We start from the raw sequence: 18,344 nt of genomic DNA on the forward strand, positions 1-18,344 counted from the left end.
GTCTTGGTTGCCCTCTTCCAGACACACTAATAATTTGATGTCCTTCTTATATTGAGGTGTCCAAAACTGCACACAGTATTCTAGGTGGGGCTGCACCAGTGCATTGTAGAGTGGGACAATTATCTCCCTGGACCAGCTAGCTATGCTGTGCTTGATGCACCCCAGGACACGGTTGGCCCTTTTGGCTTCCAGGGCACACTGTTGACTCATGTTCAACTTGCCATCAACCCAAACCCCCAGATCTCTTTTTGTGGGCTGCTCTCTAGCCTCTTATCCCCCGGTTTGTATGTAGAACTAGGATTACCCTCTCCCATGTGCAGAATATGGCACTTTCTCTTGTTAAATTTCATACAGTTGGTGATTGCCCAGCTCTCTAGTCTATCCAGATCTCTCTGTAAGGCCTGTCTGCCCTTAAGGGAGTCCACAACTACTCTTAATTTAGTATCATTGACAAACACTAAAGAGCACTGGCCCTAAAACTGAGCCCTGGGCAACCCCACTGGTGACTGGGTGCCAGCCTGATGTCAGTCCAATAACTTTTTGAGCCTGCCCATCAGCCAATTATTCACCCATCATATTATGGACTTGTCTAGGTGTGTGCTGGACATTTTGTCCAGAAGGATACTGTGATAGACAGTATCAAAAGCTTTGCTAAAATCCAAAACCCCCACATCTGCTGGTTTCCCTTGGTCAACTAGATGGATGACCTTCTCATAAAAGGAAATTAAGTTGGTTAAGCAGGACTTTCCCTTTGTGAATCTGTGCTGGCTATTACCAACGACTGCATTGTCTCTCAAGTGTTTTTCAACAACTCTTGGAATAACCTTCTCCATAATTTTACCAGGCACTGAAGTGAGACTGACAGGCTTGTAATTACCAGGGTTGTCTTCTTTCCCTTCTTGAAAATAAGGACAACATTTGCCAGCTTCCAGTCGACTGGGACCTCGCCAGGCTCCGAAGACCATTTGGAAATTTCAGTTTGCATTTTCTTGAAAGAAGCAAAGGAATTCCCTAAAACCTCAGCAAATCTGTTCTCTTGTGTGTTATACATTTATGCTAATATGTAATCACTTAAACCTTTTTTAAATTAGAAAACCTTTTGAGTTTGAAGTGATTTGTTTTTATCAATCAACATATAATTGTTCTTTTTACAGTTCATCCTTAAAAACATTTTTTCTAATTTCAGGTGTTTGTTCTTCCACGTGTTTCTTCACTCAGTATCACTGATCTGTTCAGCTTGGAAAGCGCGCAGAACATACCAAGAATAAAATTAGAACTTTTATCCAGTAATATATATTCTCCCTATGAACGAACCATCCTCACCTGGTTGAATAAACATTATGAGAAGAATCGAAAAACTGTGTGGAAAGACTGTCAGAAAGGTGAAATAATTCTTTTACTATACTCTTCCTTCTAATACTCCTTTTGTAGACTTATAAAATTGTTACCCATAGAGATATTGTGACAACTTGCCACCGAAGGTATTTTTTTTGGGATAAGTTATTGCCTACCAACATGTATTTCCTTTCCTTGTGTTTCTGTGTTCCAAGATCAGCGTCTTTTGACTAGAACTTTTCATGAAATATCTTCTGTGCTCTGTGTGTTCTTATAGTTTCTAACTGGGCGCAAAGGGTGAAGTGTGGTGAACCTTCGCACTTTCTTCTTTCCATTAATGATCTCAGGAAGGAAGTGCTAACAGTAATCACTTTCTCTTCATTTTCCTGTTTATAGTCATATGTGATTGTTAGTATTTGTGCCTATAGTGGTGTGTTTGAGAGCTAACTTTTCAGAAATTTTAGAATAATTTTTGTATTGCCTTTCTTCTAATGCCACTTAGGAAGGTAATGGAGACTAAGGTTCAGATTATAACTCTTGTCCTACTTGCAAGGTCAGTTTGAGTCATGATTGATTGAGTAAGGTTAGACTAAATGACCTGTTCCATTTAAGACTGACTTAGGAAGTTCTGGTATTCAAATCTGATAAAACTCTTCAACCAGTAGTAATTATTACTTCTGTTTCCTTGTATGATTTCTCCCTTTTGATTCTTGACCCTGACTTCATTGTCTCTTTCAGCATTAATTCTGGATGGGTAATTAACACCAAGAAAGGGCAGTCTGATGATGATCAGGCAAGAACTCCAGAATGGCTCATAAGCCACATATGGAAAGATTGTCTAGTGTTATTTTTGCCTTGAGTGATTTCTGACCTGTCTGAATTATGGATAATCTATTTGCATATCATCTTCCATAAATCTCATTTGGGCGTATTCTCTACCTTCCATATGCTTTGAATATCCCCTTGCTTTTCTCTTTTACTATAGAACCAAATTATACTAGATATTCTCAAATGTGTTGAATAATTCTGCTGATAAGATTGAAAGGTCAGTCTGTAACCCCTGCATCCAATAGAAATACATTTGTAGCTGTCAACTTATAGTTTGAGGCTGATCTTATGATTAACTCAGGGAGCTTCTCTAGCTAAAGTAACATGCCCTACGCTAAGTAGATGTATTTGCAATGTATTATTTTCTGATCTGTGTCTAGTGCCTGCTTTAGTGGAACTGTCTTAGTCACAAGCACTCTGCTTTGCTGGGTGTTACCTGAGTCCCGTGTGTATAGATGACAACTGTCAGAAAGCATGGCTAGCTACCTGGCCAGTGTTGTGTCTCACCATAAATGCTGCATGGATATATTTATCAATGCCACTGTCTATTTGCTTTATTGTAGACTCTAGCAATACCTGGATATTGAGGCATGACTAGCCTTGTTCTGGCCACTGGGAACTCTGTGGTGAGAATATAAGCATCAAAATGCATCTTATTTATCATTAAAATTTTGAGTTATAGTTTCTAAAGATGAGAGGAATTAATCTGAACCATAAAGTGCAGATCTAGTGGACAGTACTGGGCAAAACTGGGCAAGATTGGAATGAAAATTTTTTAAAAAAGAGAAAATTCTGACAGATTGTGAAATCCATAGTCTTATACCTCTGCATTATAAAAGTTCTTATTTGTGTGATCTTACACTGTTTTGTTCCACAGATGACCTGCCTCAATACCTCTTTGAATCCTCTGGTTTAGCATTCATTTTCCTCTTACTTTTTTGCTTTTACTGCCTCACAATGAATTGGTGTCTGGTACTGTGCTGTTCTTTCTGCTAAATGGGTCAGAGGATCTGATGACAAAGGACACAGAAAAGACTGACGTACTCAATGCCTTCTTTGCCTTAGTCTTTACTGGTAGGACTGGCACTGAGCAATCCTGGGCCCTCAAGATGAATGGGAAATTCTGGAGCAAGGAAGACAGTATTGGTGGAGGAGGATCAGATTAGGAAGCACTTAAACAAATTGGACAAAGAGAATTCTATGGGACCTGATGGGATGCACCAACAAGTGCTGAGGGAGCTGGCCAATGTCATTGTGAGACCACTCTTGGTAATCTTGAAAAGCTCAGGACAATCGGGGGGAAGTTTGGAAGAGTTTTGGAAGAAAGCAAATGTTATTCCTATCTGGAAGAAGGAGGATCTGGGGAGCTACAGGCCAGTCAGCTTCATCTTGTTTCTTGGGCTGGTGATGGAGTAAATAACATTAGAAACCATTTCCAAACATATGAAGGACCACAAATTGTTTGGGAGTAGTCACCATGAATTTAAAAAGGAGAAATCATGCTTGACCAACCTGATTGCCTTCCACAATGACATGACTAGCTCAGTGGACAGGTTGAGAGCCACGGATGTTTATCTCAACTTTGGCAAGGCTTTCAACAGCCTCCTGTAACATCCTCGTAAGCAAACCAATGAAGTACAGGCTAGATAAGAGGACAGTGAGGTGGACTGAAATTAGACTGAACTGCCAGGGTCAAAGAATTATGGCCAATGGTAAAAAGTCCAGCTGGAGGCTGGTCACCAGTAATGTACCTCAGGGGTCATTAAACTGAATTTGTTCGTACACTGGAGAAAAACTTCCATATCTCAGCAGATTTTAATATTCTGATATACTGTTGGTCCTTTAATTTTTATGATGTTAAGATTAATAATCAAATTTATGCTTAAATATTCTGACACTTTTAATCATGTTAGCCTTAAATTAAGCATTTAAACGGGCTTTTTCAGAGGAACAGTTAAAAGTGTCATAAGGAGAAATGTCAAAGTATAGTAAATGTTCATACAACCCAGCTGAGAGTCCCAAATATCCTCAATTTTGTATTTTTGTTTTTATTTGCTTTATATCGTTAATTTTAAGAGAAAACTCTAGATCAGAGAGCAATTAGCACTTTTTGCTTAACACTTATGCACCTACATATTATCATCCAAACACTCTGCTTTGAATAAAGAATTAGCCCTGACTAGAATAAAGAATTAGCCCTGACTAAAAGTCTTGACCATGGAGTTGCTTTCAGCTCATACTAGTCTGTCGGGTGATCCATTCCTGCTAAATAAATGAAGATGTATCCAGGCCACATTTCTCAGTCTTTCCTTTGATACCTAAGCTACTTAAAGTGAAATGTGACAGTGAGCCAAGCCTAAGCTACTGCAGTGCAGAGAGGTTTTAAATATACATCTTTATTACTTCCTTCTAAAGTTCAAGGTAACTATGTCATTCATCAGAACTCTTCTCTTGCAAGAATTAAGATCTCAATAGCTTAGAGAGAACATTAGCAAGGAGTTTACTATCTCCACATCTTCTGCTCTTACTAAAAAATAAATATGTTTTAAAAACAGCTTGGCATATGTTTTGAGAGAGCAGGCTTGTAATATGTCTTATTGACCATAAAATAGAAAGCAATGTCGAAACTTGAGACCAAATGCTCTAAAACTGCAGAATGCAACTTTGCCTATTCAGCTGAGACCTTAATTATATATGAAATATAGATTCAGTGCCCACTTAAGGCATTATATGGGCAATAGTAATGATAGGAGAGGAAGCATGACTTATTTGAGTGTAATGAATTTTCAGTTTACCTTCTACTGTTCCTTGTCTTCACATTTCTTTTTAACATTTCTTTCTGAAAGACTAACTACTAATAGTATGGCAAAATAAGAGTCAGGAAAAACCCTTAAAAAGTTGCTAGAATATTGGAATGCCAGAAGAAAATTTTGCAAATTAGTGAACTAAATTGCCACCTGAGAAGCTGTAGGTCTCTTCCTTATTAATTATGATTCTTGCCATGGTGAAAAAGATAAATTATGTTTTGGGAAATAAGGATTTTCTTGAATGTATCCCAGGAAGATCTTGAAAAGAGTAGATAATTCTGTCTTTAATATCAATTATTAGAGAATATGGCACTTCTTAAATCAAACAATATCTGAACAATCAACCTAAGTCTGAGATGTATCTACTCTGGAAACAGCTCTTACATATTCATTTTACTGGAAAATCTGCTTAGAATGGAAATTCTGCTTAAGAGGAGAGTGCCAATGTAGATTTGTCTGACAATGTTAGGCATAGTAGCATCTCTTAAGATTCTTACTCTCAAGTAGGAAAGTTTCTGTTTTGATGCATTTTATTCACTTCACTGTGAGGTGGGGTTTTTTCTTGGTTTTTGTTTTTTTAATTTTGATAGCAGTTTAGCATAGCATCTGCAGTAGAAAGGTCAAGGAAGGAGAGATTTTAGTGTGAGATGATGTGGTGGTTTAGCCCCTGCCGGGGTCTGAGACCACGCGGCCACTACCCCTCCCCCACAAAGGGAGTGAAATACAAAGCCCCAAGACTGAAATAAGGAAAGGTTTAATACAACAATGCAATAGCAACACAACAAACAACAACAATAACAATAACAGTAATAGTGATAGCAATGAACAGAGCAAAATAGCTACCAAATACAGCAGTGAGAGGAGCAGATGTACAAAACCACACGTGCACCGCGCTCCCGCGCCAGGAAAATGTGACGCGCCAGGATGTGACGTCTGCATGGTATCTGAATAACCCGGCTAGAGCTCCCCCCCCACTGCTGGGGAAACTTAACCCTATCCTGGTTAAACCAGGACAGATGATGTCTTCACAAAATTATATGAGAGTTCTACAGAATCAGTTTTAAAACAAATAAGTACTTTTACTTAAGGTTGTTCCTAGTATAGCAATTAAAAAGCACACTCTTTTATTTCTCTTGTTTTTGTGAATGTTTTTTCCTCTGTCTCTCCTCTCTCTGTCTTCTCTCTTGCTTCTTTCCCCAGTTTTTAGGAAGGGTATTTATGGAGTCCGTTGATTCTTGCTTCTCAATTTGATAGTTCTTAGAGACAATTGAGAAACAAGAGCTAAAGGATATTTTTTATCTTTGAAGGGTAGAAGGGAAGAATCTTCTGTAATTTCATGAAAGATTTCTTTCAGTTAAAATCACTACAAAACAGGCTTTTCCCAAAGAATGAATCTTGCTTTTTACACACTTGATAAAAAGCAGAATTAAAGAGGGGGAAGTGACTACCTAATGAACTGCCATCATGAGTATTATAAGTCTGACTTCCAACAAAATATTACGAGACAACATTGTTCTTGAGTGATAAATCCAGGAAATTATGTCCTGAAATATAAATTAACAAAGCTATATTTCTGTGTTATATTTCATGATTTGCACAGCAGAACATAAGAATGAAACATTGTTTGTAAATATGAAGCCCTATAAATGGGCTTTTCTGTCTTGCTCGCCTTTCTGAGTCAACCTGAATACTCCATGTTTAAGAATTGCATCATATCTCATTGCCTATAGCTGAAAAACCCACAAGATCATACCAGGATTTTATTTAATAGAAAAGAAAAAAAGAATTATTTTCCTGAGTTTTAAGTTTGTATGCAGTTGAGAAATAAGCAAAACTCCATGTTTAATTTAGCTTTTTAAACTTTGGAGTAGTATAAAAATATTTGTTTTGTACAGTTTTATTGTTTTATACTGGCTGGCATTATGCAGTTTCAGGGAAATGAATGTATAAAGATGCGTGGATGCTTGGAGCCCTATATTGAAATGATTCAAATTGTTTATATTTGGAAAACTGTTAAAAAGATCTTTCAAAAAAAAAAGCCTTAACTCTTCGGGCTGCATATATTTGTGTATATATTTATGTGTATACATATATGCATACATATATATGTGTGTATAGACATGTATGCTTATATATAGAAATGTATATGTGTATATACATATATGCTGACCTTCAAAAACCTAAATGACCTAAATAGGAATAATCGGGTAAATACTTAGGAAGAAATTTTGCTTTCTTACTTTGCAATACTTTGAGACACCGCGACAGCTATTCTACTTTAAGCTAAACAAGGTGCTTCGCAGTGTTTGTATGTTAATTGGAATAAATAAGCTTTCTGATTATTTGTGTAATTAATGTTACTTCTGCAGTGCATACCAAATTGAATATGGTATAGCTGTGGATTTAGTAATACAACTTAAGATATTTTGTGAGGAGAAAACATATTTCAGACTACGAAGATTGAAAAAGGTTCTTTAATTCATTGTAAGTATCAAAGAGTGAATTTCATTGAGAACAGTATTTAACTTCTGGGGTTTTTTTGACTAAATAAGATGATGCGGGGATTACAATATTCATTCTGAAGCCAGTATAGAAGCCAGGTATGCTGTAATGAATTGGTATGATTTATTGCATTTGAAATCAAAGTGATCGATAAGTGAAATGCCATGATAAAAAGAAGTGTCGAAGGTGACGTTTTAATCTAGAGGCTTTTAACACCATTCAGTGATTTTAAAACCAGTTCTCTTTACAAATGGAAGCTTTCTGTTGAAAAGCAACAAAATGGAGACTGATAGAAGGTAACACTATTCTCATGTGATGCATAAAAACTTAAGGAATGTGTTGATTTAAGATATTATTTGGGATAAGAATCAGTGAAAATAAAACAGAACTTCATAGATAGTGAAAGATGATTGGAAAATTTGTTAGGAGCAGAAAAGTAAATGTTCATGCCTCAGGGTAAAAGCTTTCTGCAACGGATGGGAATGAGACATACCCCAGTGTATCCATTTTTCTGTCATTGCCCCATGTGGTGCTTCTTGACGTTTTGTGCTTAGAATTATTATGAATTGACAGTGGTATTAAATTGATCTGTCCCTAATATTTCAGGATTTCTTAGAACAATAATTATCTGTTTTAATGAGGAAGGGTTGTAGCATCCTGCCTGAAGTAGGAACTGTAATTTGCCTACAAGTCTCTAATAAAAGACTTGTTTCCATGTTAGGATAAACATAGCCTCACATGCTGTATGTGCTGAAGGTAGATACATTATCATTCTGTTAATCCTAAATACGTTTTAGGAAAAACATAATAGCCTTTTTCAAAAAATATTCAAAGGCATATTTCCTCTCATCTTTCTTATGCTCTGTATTGTGTGCTTCAGTATCATCATTTTAAACTTTGTCCTGGTTCTAATGTCAGTGCTTACAGAAAAGGTTATTGCTACGAATTTCTTCTCTAAATGTTTGTGTTATTTAGTACCAGATTTAAGCTATTGCAGCAGGACTATGGACATTATTATAGCTATAGATTAGTTCCACTTCCAGAGATTTTCAGATCTCAGAATAGGAAGTTGTTATATAATATTATAAACATTATTATTTATTTATTATAAATTACTGTGGTAATTTACATTGAAAAGTACGTACTGTGATAATTTAAAGGTCTGTCTAGCTCAGTGTTCTACCTCCAATAGAAGATGCTTAGAGATGAGTGACAGTGCAAACATATGGCAATACTTGCTTCACACATACTCTTGAGGCTTCCTGATTTGAAATTCAAGACTACTTGAGATGGAGGCAGTACTTCTGTAAGGTTGTACTAGATTCTTATTCTGTAAATTTGTTTAATTGTATTTTGAACCTGTGCAAACTTCTTGCATCACATCATTTTGAAGCAGTAAGTATGTTTAAAATCTATATTGTATGTAAAATATTTTGTTTTGAGCTTGCTGCTTAAGGGTGTAGTTTGGTACTTCCTTTCCCGACAAATTAGTGTCTTTCATTGAGCCATTTAACAATAATGCTTGGTTCCCATTCTCAATGTCACTGCTACTTATAGAGACTGCTGTCATATCACAATTCAATTGTTACTTTTCCTTTGTAGTTACATAGTCTAATTTATTAATTTCTTATAAAGCACCATTTCATTCATACCTTTGATCACTGAGGTCATCAGTTGCAAGATTTTTATGTGAATGTATTAGGTTTATTTGGAAAGTCTTATAGCACATTAGCCTAACCCTATCTATTTTTTCCTCTATTTTTCAGTAACACAGAATTTGAAAAAATTGCTTGTGGCTATATAACAGAAGATTTATCATTTGTTAAGATGCCTGTTGTGCCTCCTTAGACGTATATCAGTTGATTTTGCAACTGATAGCAAGAATTTAACTTTTTTATTGCTTGTGAAAACAACAGAACAGCTTCACAAGAAATACAGTACTTCCTTTAAAGATTTATTGCTATTCTTTTTTATATGAAATAACAACATTTAAACTTAGTAGATTAAACCAAATCTGATCCTTTAAGAGTTTTAACACTTGGTATGGTATAAAATCATTTTGTTCTTTCTGAAGGGTCATCTTATCCAGATAATACCAACACATCATACTTCTGTGTTACAACTTTTTTTTCCTTTTCTCTTGGAATTTTTCTTTTAAGATTAATGGGAATTTTTCATGGCAATTTTTTTCCAGAACAAAGTAATGCAGTGTGTATGGTGGAAGTGTTGTTCAAGTGTAGTGTTTTTGGGGAGGGCTGAACAATGTTCTACCAGAAAGAACAACGTGATTTTGTCTTGCAAAGCATTTTGTGCTGGTTTTGTTTTGTTTTGGGTTTTTTTTTTTTTTTGTGTGTGTGTGTGACTGATGCCAAAGAATACCTTCATATGTCTAGAATAAGATTAGATATTGTTTCTTCCTGGTTTTCAGAGGAGGGCCCAACAGCTTTAGAGATTTCATTTTCACTGTTAGCAGTGGGATGTGTTAGCTATTTTGAAACAGTGAAATGTTTAACTTCATAACCATCGGGAACAGTGGCTTCAGAGATTGCTGGGAACTCATGATCCAATTAGCCATTTTTTGGGGTGTTTCTTTGAATAAAAAAACTACTATCTATCTTCAAAGAGATACTTTGTTACCTACTTTAGTAAGTCAGTGAGATAAAGCATACTGATAGATCAGTTAATAAAAGCAAAGTTTGAAAAAAACCCACAGTAAAGCACAGAAGGTAGGAAAGAGAGGAAGAGAACAGAACTAATCTGTTTCATTCTCATTTACAAAGACTAAATTGACTGTAGCTGTAGTGTACTGGACAGGTATTTGCCTAGACTGTTATAAAAATCTCAGAAAAAGTGGACTAAAGTGGTCCACTTTAGGCAGTATCTGCCACTCATTTCCATTTGAAAGTTTCTTATTGTCTAACATAACACAGCATTTTCCCTGCTAGAGTTTAAGTCAATTCTTTGTCTTCTAAAATGTGGTGTGCAGTGGATCTTCTTTGCTTTTCTAGTAACTTTATACATATTCGCAAATTACTATGTTCTGCTTCAGTTACTCTTTGCCTGTTGGCAAAACAATCCCAGTCTTTCAGTCTTTCTGTGTACTCATCTCGTTTGTTTTCTGGTAAACTCTCTTAGTTTATCCATGCCTTTCTTGAAGTTTGGTGTCAATTACTGGTTTTTATACCAGGTGAGAATTTACTAGAACTGAATAGAAGTGAAAGTCTGCCTGCTTACGATACAACTCCCCTATTTATGCATCCTACCAAAGTATTTGCTTTTCCTGCGACAGTATGAGATTTGCTGTTATTTCCAGATTATTTTCTGCAGAATTTCCGTCTATCCAATTTTCCATCTAGTGCTTGTGTAATGAATTATTGTTAATTAAGTGTAGTACGCTGCACGCATCATTGGATTTCATCCCATTTATTTCAGATCATTATTCCAATTGTTCAAGAACTTAAATTATAGTCCTTTCCCCATGAGTACTTGCAACCCATTCTTCTTCCCATAGTCAATTCTTTAACCTGTTTGATATTATCTCCGTATTGGACTAAGGTAGTTTTATGCTGTTTTCCAAGTTGCAAATTAAAATATTGAATAGTATAAAATCTAGGACTTTTCTGTTTGATTTGTTTTTCATTGAGCTTTGTGCTCCACCTAACACTACCTTTTTCCTAGACTACGTTTACTTTGCTTCCTTATGAGAGAGAATCTCATAAAAATCTTACTGAAGTTAAAATGTCTAGCATTTTTCCATTGTCCCCAGTATCTTCTACCTGTCAAAAAAATAGGCAAAATTTGACCTAGAGGAGTTTATGGTGATGATTGCTTGCTATACTGCCAACAAATAGGTTGTCTGTCATTGTAATGTAGAATTGTTATAGGTATTTCCTTGATTATCTCCATTTTGAAAATAGTTCTCCTATCCCAATCTTGAGGATTCAAATCTAATCATACAAATGTAAAAACATTTAGTTTTGTTTTAGTGAAAATTAAGAAAGATTATGGCAAAAACCCTGTAGGTACATCACAGAAGACCAAATTCAACCCGAAGAGTGACTGTTTTGTGTGATAGTTTGCACTTTTCTTTCTTTTTATGAGAGAAAAGAAGGAAAAGTAAATCTAAATCTGAAAATATTCCCACATAAATTTTGTTTTAGACAAATCTGATTTTTGTATATTTAGGATGAATTAGGAGTGAGACTATGTATTAAGTAATTGATGTAAAATGTGTTTCAGGGACTTCTTAAAGGCCATAATTGTTTTAAAATCTTCAATGGATCTAGACTTTTAAAATAATAAAAATAAAAATATGGAAATGAATATAATTATTCATTTTTTTTTGCTGTGGCAAAACTTTGCTTTTTTTATCTAGAAATGCTTAATGAAAAAAATCAGTGTATCTTCAAGAGTTGGTTTAATCTGTCACAAGAAAGATGAGGACAATGCTGTTATGCTTGGTTACTGCATGCATGTCACATGATGCCATTACAAGTTAAAAATAAAATTGCCTAATAAAAATAAATAAATAAAGGAATTAAGTTAGTCCCAAATCACTGAATTGAGTATCAGCGTTTCTTCATTGTTGAGTGGGATCAACAACTGAAACAAAACCAGTCTCATTTTAGGTCACTTACAGAGGCTTCTTACAGAAAACCTGTTGTCATGGGTGAGACAAATGACATCCTGTGATGGATCAGGATACTGAGATTTATTGAAGAACCATCAAGGTCAGAGCTCTTACCTATTTGATAATTTCACACACTCAGTCGTTCCACACAGCGCTATCTTCACAAGGTCTCAATTTCCTTCCCTGGCAGGAAGGTTGCTACTGTCTGAGAAGATAAAGGAAAAGTCATGTCAATTCGTGCTGTGCCACTGCTCATAGTTACCAGTCTTGGGTGTCACTGTCCAAAGTCCCTGGGCATCTGCTGCTATTTGTCACTATGCATCTCTGATCTTTAGAATCTTCTCCCATTTTCAAGATCTCTCCTCCAGTTAGGAACTTCTTCACCTTCTTTCCAGTCCCCTGTTGTCTCTTCAAGACTGCTGCTTGTTTTTGGGAATGCTTCTTTTTGGCTTCCTTTTCATAGCTCCAGGTCCCCAGTTTTCCCGATCTAAATAGTCTATGTGCAGAAGCACGATTTATGATCACCGTAATTGGTGCTTCTGTCTTGTTCATAAATGTGACAATTCAGAACATACCAGTTTAGGTGTTATCAAAGTTTGCAACCAGCCCCTATGGGATGGAGCTAGCAAGTAGCAAGAACCTGTCTCAGAATTCACAAGTTCAGTGTTGGGCAATTTCCTCTTTCCCTCCCCCCCAACCACATAGAGTTATCTGCTACCTATTAGCATTCATGTTTTGAGCTATTTTTGGCCTACAACAGCCATCCGTCAGGTTTTCATCATGACATTGGCTGACAATCTTTATTTTAAAGATCCATTAATAATTTTTTTTCAAAAAGTACTAATACAAATGAAATTTAATATATTTATGTGCTTAGAGGAAAATGAGGTGTCCTGAGTAAGACTGATTTCCATTGTTTATTTCTACTAAAATTGAGTAATTATATTTAAGAACTTAATTATTGTAGAGTGGCTAGCTGGCAGATTTTCTGCTAGATTTGATATAATTAGGAGAAACACATTGCTTTCTGACCAATTTATTCATAAGCATTTGAGTTAAGTAGGTTGATAGTAGAAGAATTAACTAAAAAACAAAAAAATACTTATAAAAATATTTAATCACAATGGGAAAATATTCCACTTCATGGGTTTTTTTTCTTCATGCTCTGATTTACATAGGCTATAAAGCTATAGTTCAGTAAATGCTTTTTAAACAAGAACGCTACCATGTTTCATTTCCATTGGCACAGCCATTTGTGTGGCTGCATGGTAAACTGGATCGGTGTGATACAGATTAAAAAGTAAAACAAGTTTTGACCTTTCTTTTTAAGCTTTGTTTCCAACACCCACTTTGCTGTCACACAGACAATTCTACTAGCATGAAAGAAAGGATTAGTGGTTATAGAAGAAAGTACATAGATACTAGGGACAACTAGTATTGCTTAAGTGTGCTCGAGTAATATTCCCACCAGAAGAATAAAGGTAGCTAATGGTACACCTAAAGTAAGATTTAAATTAAAACAGGATAAACAATAAAGTTTACTTTTTGATCAAAACATCAGGTTTAATGAGTTTCCACAACGAGTCTGAGCACATCAATCTGGATGACTAACCAGAAGAACAATTAAATGCTGGTCCTAATTTAGTGGTTAATCTTAAAAAGTTAAAAATAAAAATATGATAATGGTGATTTATTGAAAATACCAATATTGTGTGCTGAGAGTAAGTCTGAGTTCTATTAATAAAAAAAAAGGCAGAAAGATTGTTGAATTTTATATGTTCCAAATATGATCAATAAAAGAATGGCTTTATAATAAACTAACTTTTTAGGAAGAAGGTAAGCTTTTAAAAATGTATTTTGGTATTTTTAACATATTTGTTTTTGCAGTGAGCACATTAAATATTTTTGAAATAACTGCAAGCAATTTATCAAGGAGTTTGGATGAAAATGTCTTCTACTGTAGACATTTGTAAAATGGAGGCCTGAATTTAGTTAAAATGAATACTGTCCCGATTTAGATGTTGAGGCATATATTTACTGTGTTCTGTTTCTGTCATAGGTAACAGGGAGATATTATATGTCCAGTCAGACTTCATCTTTTGCACCTTGCCCTCCAGAATGATCAAGGAACCTTAAAACTTTGAGTTTTCTGCTTGAAAAAAAGTTGTTTCAGTTAATAAGAAAAAAAATAATTCTGACACAGTGAAATGGTTTTTTCTTTATAAATTTATAAATGAATATTTGAATTTTAAAACTATCAGAAAATGAAATATTAATTCTAAGCCTCTTTTAAATAGTTTTTTGATATTTTTTAGCTGAACATACATTTGATGAATATTTAAAATAATATGTGTAAATTGATTTAGTTTTCTGTTCATATTAATGAAACAATAACAGTAAAAGAAACATCATTTGAAGTCTAAATTGAATTAAAACTTTCTTCAGAAAAGGAGATTTTTCTTAGATAGTAATTTGAAATAACGTTTTTTTGAATGTTCCAGAAGAAACTTGCTGTTTTCTGTAAAAAGGAGGAGAGAGTTTGTTTCTCTTTCTAAGCCAGTTCTTTTATTTAAATGATTAGATCTTATTTTTTAATCATGAAAATGGAAGAAAATAACACTTTAGGGCCTTCCAGAAGAAAAAACACTGTTTAAGAATAGTGCAATTATTAATTATTATATGATAGAACATAATTTATATAATGACTCATTTATAGTAAGATTTCCATCTATCTTCTGACATAACGATTATGTTTTGGGGGGCGGAGAAGGGGACAATGTTGGCCAAAGTTACACTTGTTTAGATCCCAGATCTTACTGTTGTGAAAGCCATCTTGTTGAATGTAATTGGTTGTATAAACAGAATTTCACTCTTACATGACATAGTTTGATAAAATTATCTCGTGTGTTAGCTAGCTTATTTTATGTAAACAAGTACTTAGAAAAGTCTTTCCTGGAATTAATTTTTGTTTAAGATTACAGTATGATATATTTACTTTGCATTAATGTAGGATTCCGTCTGAATGCACTTCCTATGTAATGATTTGCCCTGTGGTTATTTTATTTCTTCTATTTGATTCTTGAATAGTTTATATCTTAAATTTAGTCTGAAGCATAATATTTTTAGCACCGTAGAACAATTTTGTAAGGTTACAACTAATCTGTCTGGTATAAATGAGGAGTTCCACAACCAAATTTGTACCTGTGGCTGATAATAGCTACTTATTCACAAATTTGATTTAACTGTACTTCTTGAGGGACCAATTGAAGTTACTTGAGCTGATGTTGATAAATTATGATCTAACATTATCAGCAGCGTCTCTAGCTATTTCTTCCCTGTCACTAATTACAATTTTGCCATCACACTTAATATCAAATAAAATAGGTGGGTGAAGGCAATTGAGGAGATATAAACTCATGTAAAATAAGTGCTAGTAAAATAAAACTATTTTGAAGATTCATAGTGTCTTCAAGACTACATGAAATGATCATCACTGTTGCAGTTCAAAACCATGAATTTTTTTGCCGGTTTGAATGTTTTTTAGATTTGTGGCCTGGCTTTTGGACAATAACTTTCCTGGTTACATCAGCCTGGCTGATGTCTGAAGGTACTTAGGAGTGTATAAGGTTGCCTTAAGAAATGTAATAATTTTCAGTGTATAACAGCCTACTTTCTCAGTCAATGTAGTTTTGATAGTTGTTGTTCATAGGGTATATAACATACCCCAAAATACTGTCTCAAGCTTAAAACCCTTAGTAACACTGATTGAAGTGTTACATCTATAGTATAGCATCATCTAATTTGTGAGAGCAAAAGATTCAACATTCTTGACCACTAAATAAGATAATTGTATTCCAAATGCATAGAGAATCTATCCTTTTTTCTTTCATCTTTCATTGAGCTTCTAGTACTCTTTCTGTAAAGGTAGAGACCTGTAAAATAGATATATTTTTTGCCCCTGCTTTCATGTGGTTGGTCTTGTAGAATGAAGCACTTAATAAGATAGACTTGAAATAAAGGTCTGAAATGTGTAACCTGGTGAAACATTTTATGCTTCTTTTAAATTATTTCTGTGTCAAGTACTGATGTCTCCTAATTTTTCTTTTGCTGATGAAGATAGTGGACTGTTCTGAACATTGTTATATTACTATCTTTAACAGCTCAGTGTTACAAACATTTATATCTTTTGATGGTAGTGTTTTTGAAAGAAAAGATCATTTCTTTACGTTATAACGTGAAGATGTTTAGGTGTTTATAATATGTAAGAGATTTTTGATCATCTCAGATTCTGTACCATATTGGTGTTTTTTTTTTTTTTCAATTTAGGAAGCTTCAAACTTGGTAAACAATACGCTCTCTGGATGTATAGTGAAATAAAAGCTGTATAATTTTCTTACATGAGAAAGCATGATCCCAGTCTACCTGAAAACCTTGCCAGTGGCTAAAGTCCAAAGTGTTCCCTAAGTTTAGAGCTTCGAACTGAGACAGTAATGAAAACAAATAAAATTAAGCACTAGGTGTCTTTGCAACATAAATTCATAAATTGGAAGAAACTGCAAGTAACACAACAGAGAAGGCATGACTCAGTACTTGAATATTTGTGACCAGATTGCTCTCCTTCAAAAAGGATCAGCTTCTATGTGTTCATGCTTCACAAGGTGCATATTATCTGGAGAGCAAAGTACCAGTAATTGGATGTAGGCAGTGATTTAAAACATTTAGTTGTTGGTATGTCAGTAACTTTTTTTAGAGAGTATCTCAGGTTGAGTTTTCAAATCACTGTATTCTTCCTGTGATTTATTATGATGCTTAAGAACAAAGTCTATTTAAATGCTGTGTTAAATAGTTAAGATACGGAATGCTTCAGATAGGAAATACCAATAAATATACTATATTTACTTCCTTAATAATCAGATTTGTTTTAAATAAAAATATTAGAAATATAAAAAATAATCTAACCTTGTGAGGCATAGGTGTTTACAACAGTTGTAGTGTTCTATACTGCAGGAATTGAGCTGTTAGCTTTCATTTATATTACATTTGTGCCAAATAATTTAATATGACCTTAAAGAAAATCAATAACCTCTTCCTTCTTACCTGCTTAAACATTGCAGCTCTAAAGGATTCATGCATATTTTTGTGAGTTTCACTAGCCCTATGAATGTTATGCCTATAAAAATAAAAATAATTTACATGTTTATGTTCCTAATCTGTGAGGTTAAGTTTAGTTTACCTACTTTCCCTTCTGTTGTGATGAATACTCTAACATGCTGCATCAGAGTGTATGAATAATAGTTACAATATTCTAGGTGAGATTTTTCATGTTTTCAGCAATGGCTCTGGAAGAGAATTATGCCTGGGAAATTCTACATGTGAATGGATGTTTCCTTTTTTTGTTCTTTTCTCTACTCAGTCTTTTCAAATAGTCATCATATCTATCTAGAATAAAAATAGACATCTCGAGGGAGAAGAGTTTAATTCATCTTGCTCTGTTTTTAAATCAGGTGAAGTACCACCAGTGAGATGGATAGTAAATTTTGACCGAGATCTTCTAGATGGTCTGGTATTGGCAGCACAGCTGGCAGCTTATTGTCCATATTTGGTAAGGACTTTTCTTAATACTGTGCAAGTTTTATGCAGTTTATTAATGTAAGTGGGTTTAATGGTGCCTTACTTTCCTTTAGAACTGTTTGCCTATGTGGTTTTAAAAAAAACCCAAACCCAACCCTTGGCAAATCTAGAGTGATTATTTCAGTATTTATTATTCTTTTCTTGGGGTGTATTCTTAATAGGGAGTTTTAGTTCAAAATTTAGATCTTATGGATTGATGAAAGAGTAAAAATACAGTAATTTTGCTTAGTGTAAGATCAAGAGTTTGATTTCTCTGTCTTCTCTAGATTGCTACTCACTTTGTAAGGATGTATACTAGTCCAAGAACTCATGAACAGTTTCTGCACAACTGTTTGATACTTGTGAATGCTATGCATGCTGTCAGTCTGGCTATAGACATAAAGGTAAATGATTTTTATACTAGTAGTTCTGCTATACTTTTAAATATTATTTTTTTTAACATTTGTGATAGTAATATTGTACATCAAATTAACGTGAGATTTTAGTGACGCAGTTTTGTTTCATGATGTGCTACTCTATAATAGAAACCAAAATACTGCTTCATACAAATACACTTAATTACAAGTAATTTCCATAATTCCTTGTTTTGTAGCATCACATATATACAACTA

At 34.5% G+C, this 18,344-nt stretch overlaps 1 protein-coding gene across 1 annotated transcript in view; it reads left to right on the forward strand.

Moving 5' to 3' along the window:
• The window catches only part of CFAP47 (cilia and flagella associated protein 47), a 347,392-nt gene that overhangs the window by 84,256 nt on the left and 244,792 nt on the right, over positions 1-18,344 (forward strand). Inside the window, exons 33-35 of the mRNA XM_074816879.1 lie at positions 1,187-1,382; positions 17,607-17,704; positions 18,000-18,116. Of these exons, the coding sequence (XP_074672980.1) occupies positions 1,187-1,382; positions 17,607-17,704; positions 18,000-18,116 (411 nt within the window). The remainder of the gene's footprint in view (positions 1-1,186; positions 1,383-17,606; positions 17,705-17,999; positions 18,117-18,344) is intronic.

Source organism: Strix aluco, chromosome 2 (assembly GCF_031877795.1).
Source record: "Strix aluco isolate bStrAlu1 chromosome 2, bStrAlu1.hap1, whole genome shotgun sequence".
Lineage (NCBI taxonomy): Eukaryota > Metazoa > Chordata > Aves > Strigiformes > Strigidae > Strix > Strix aluco.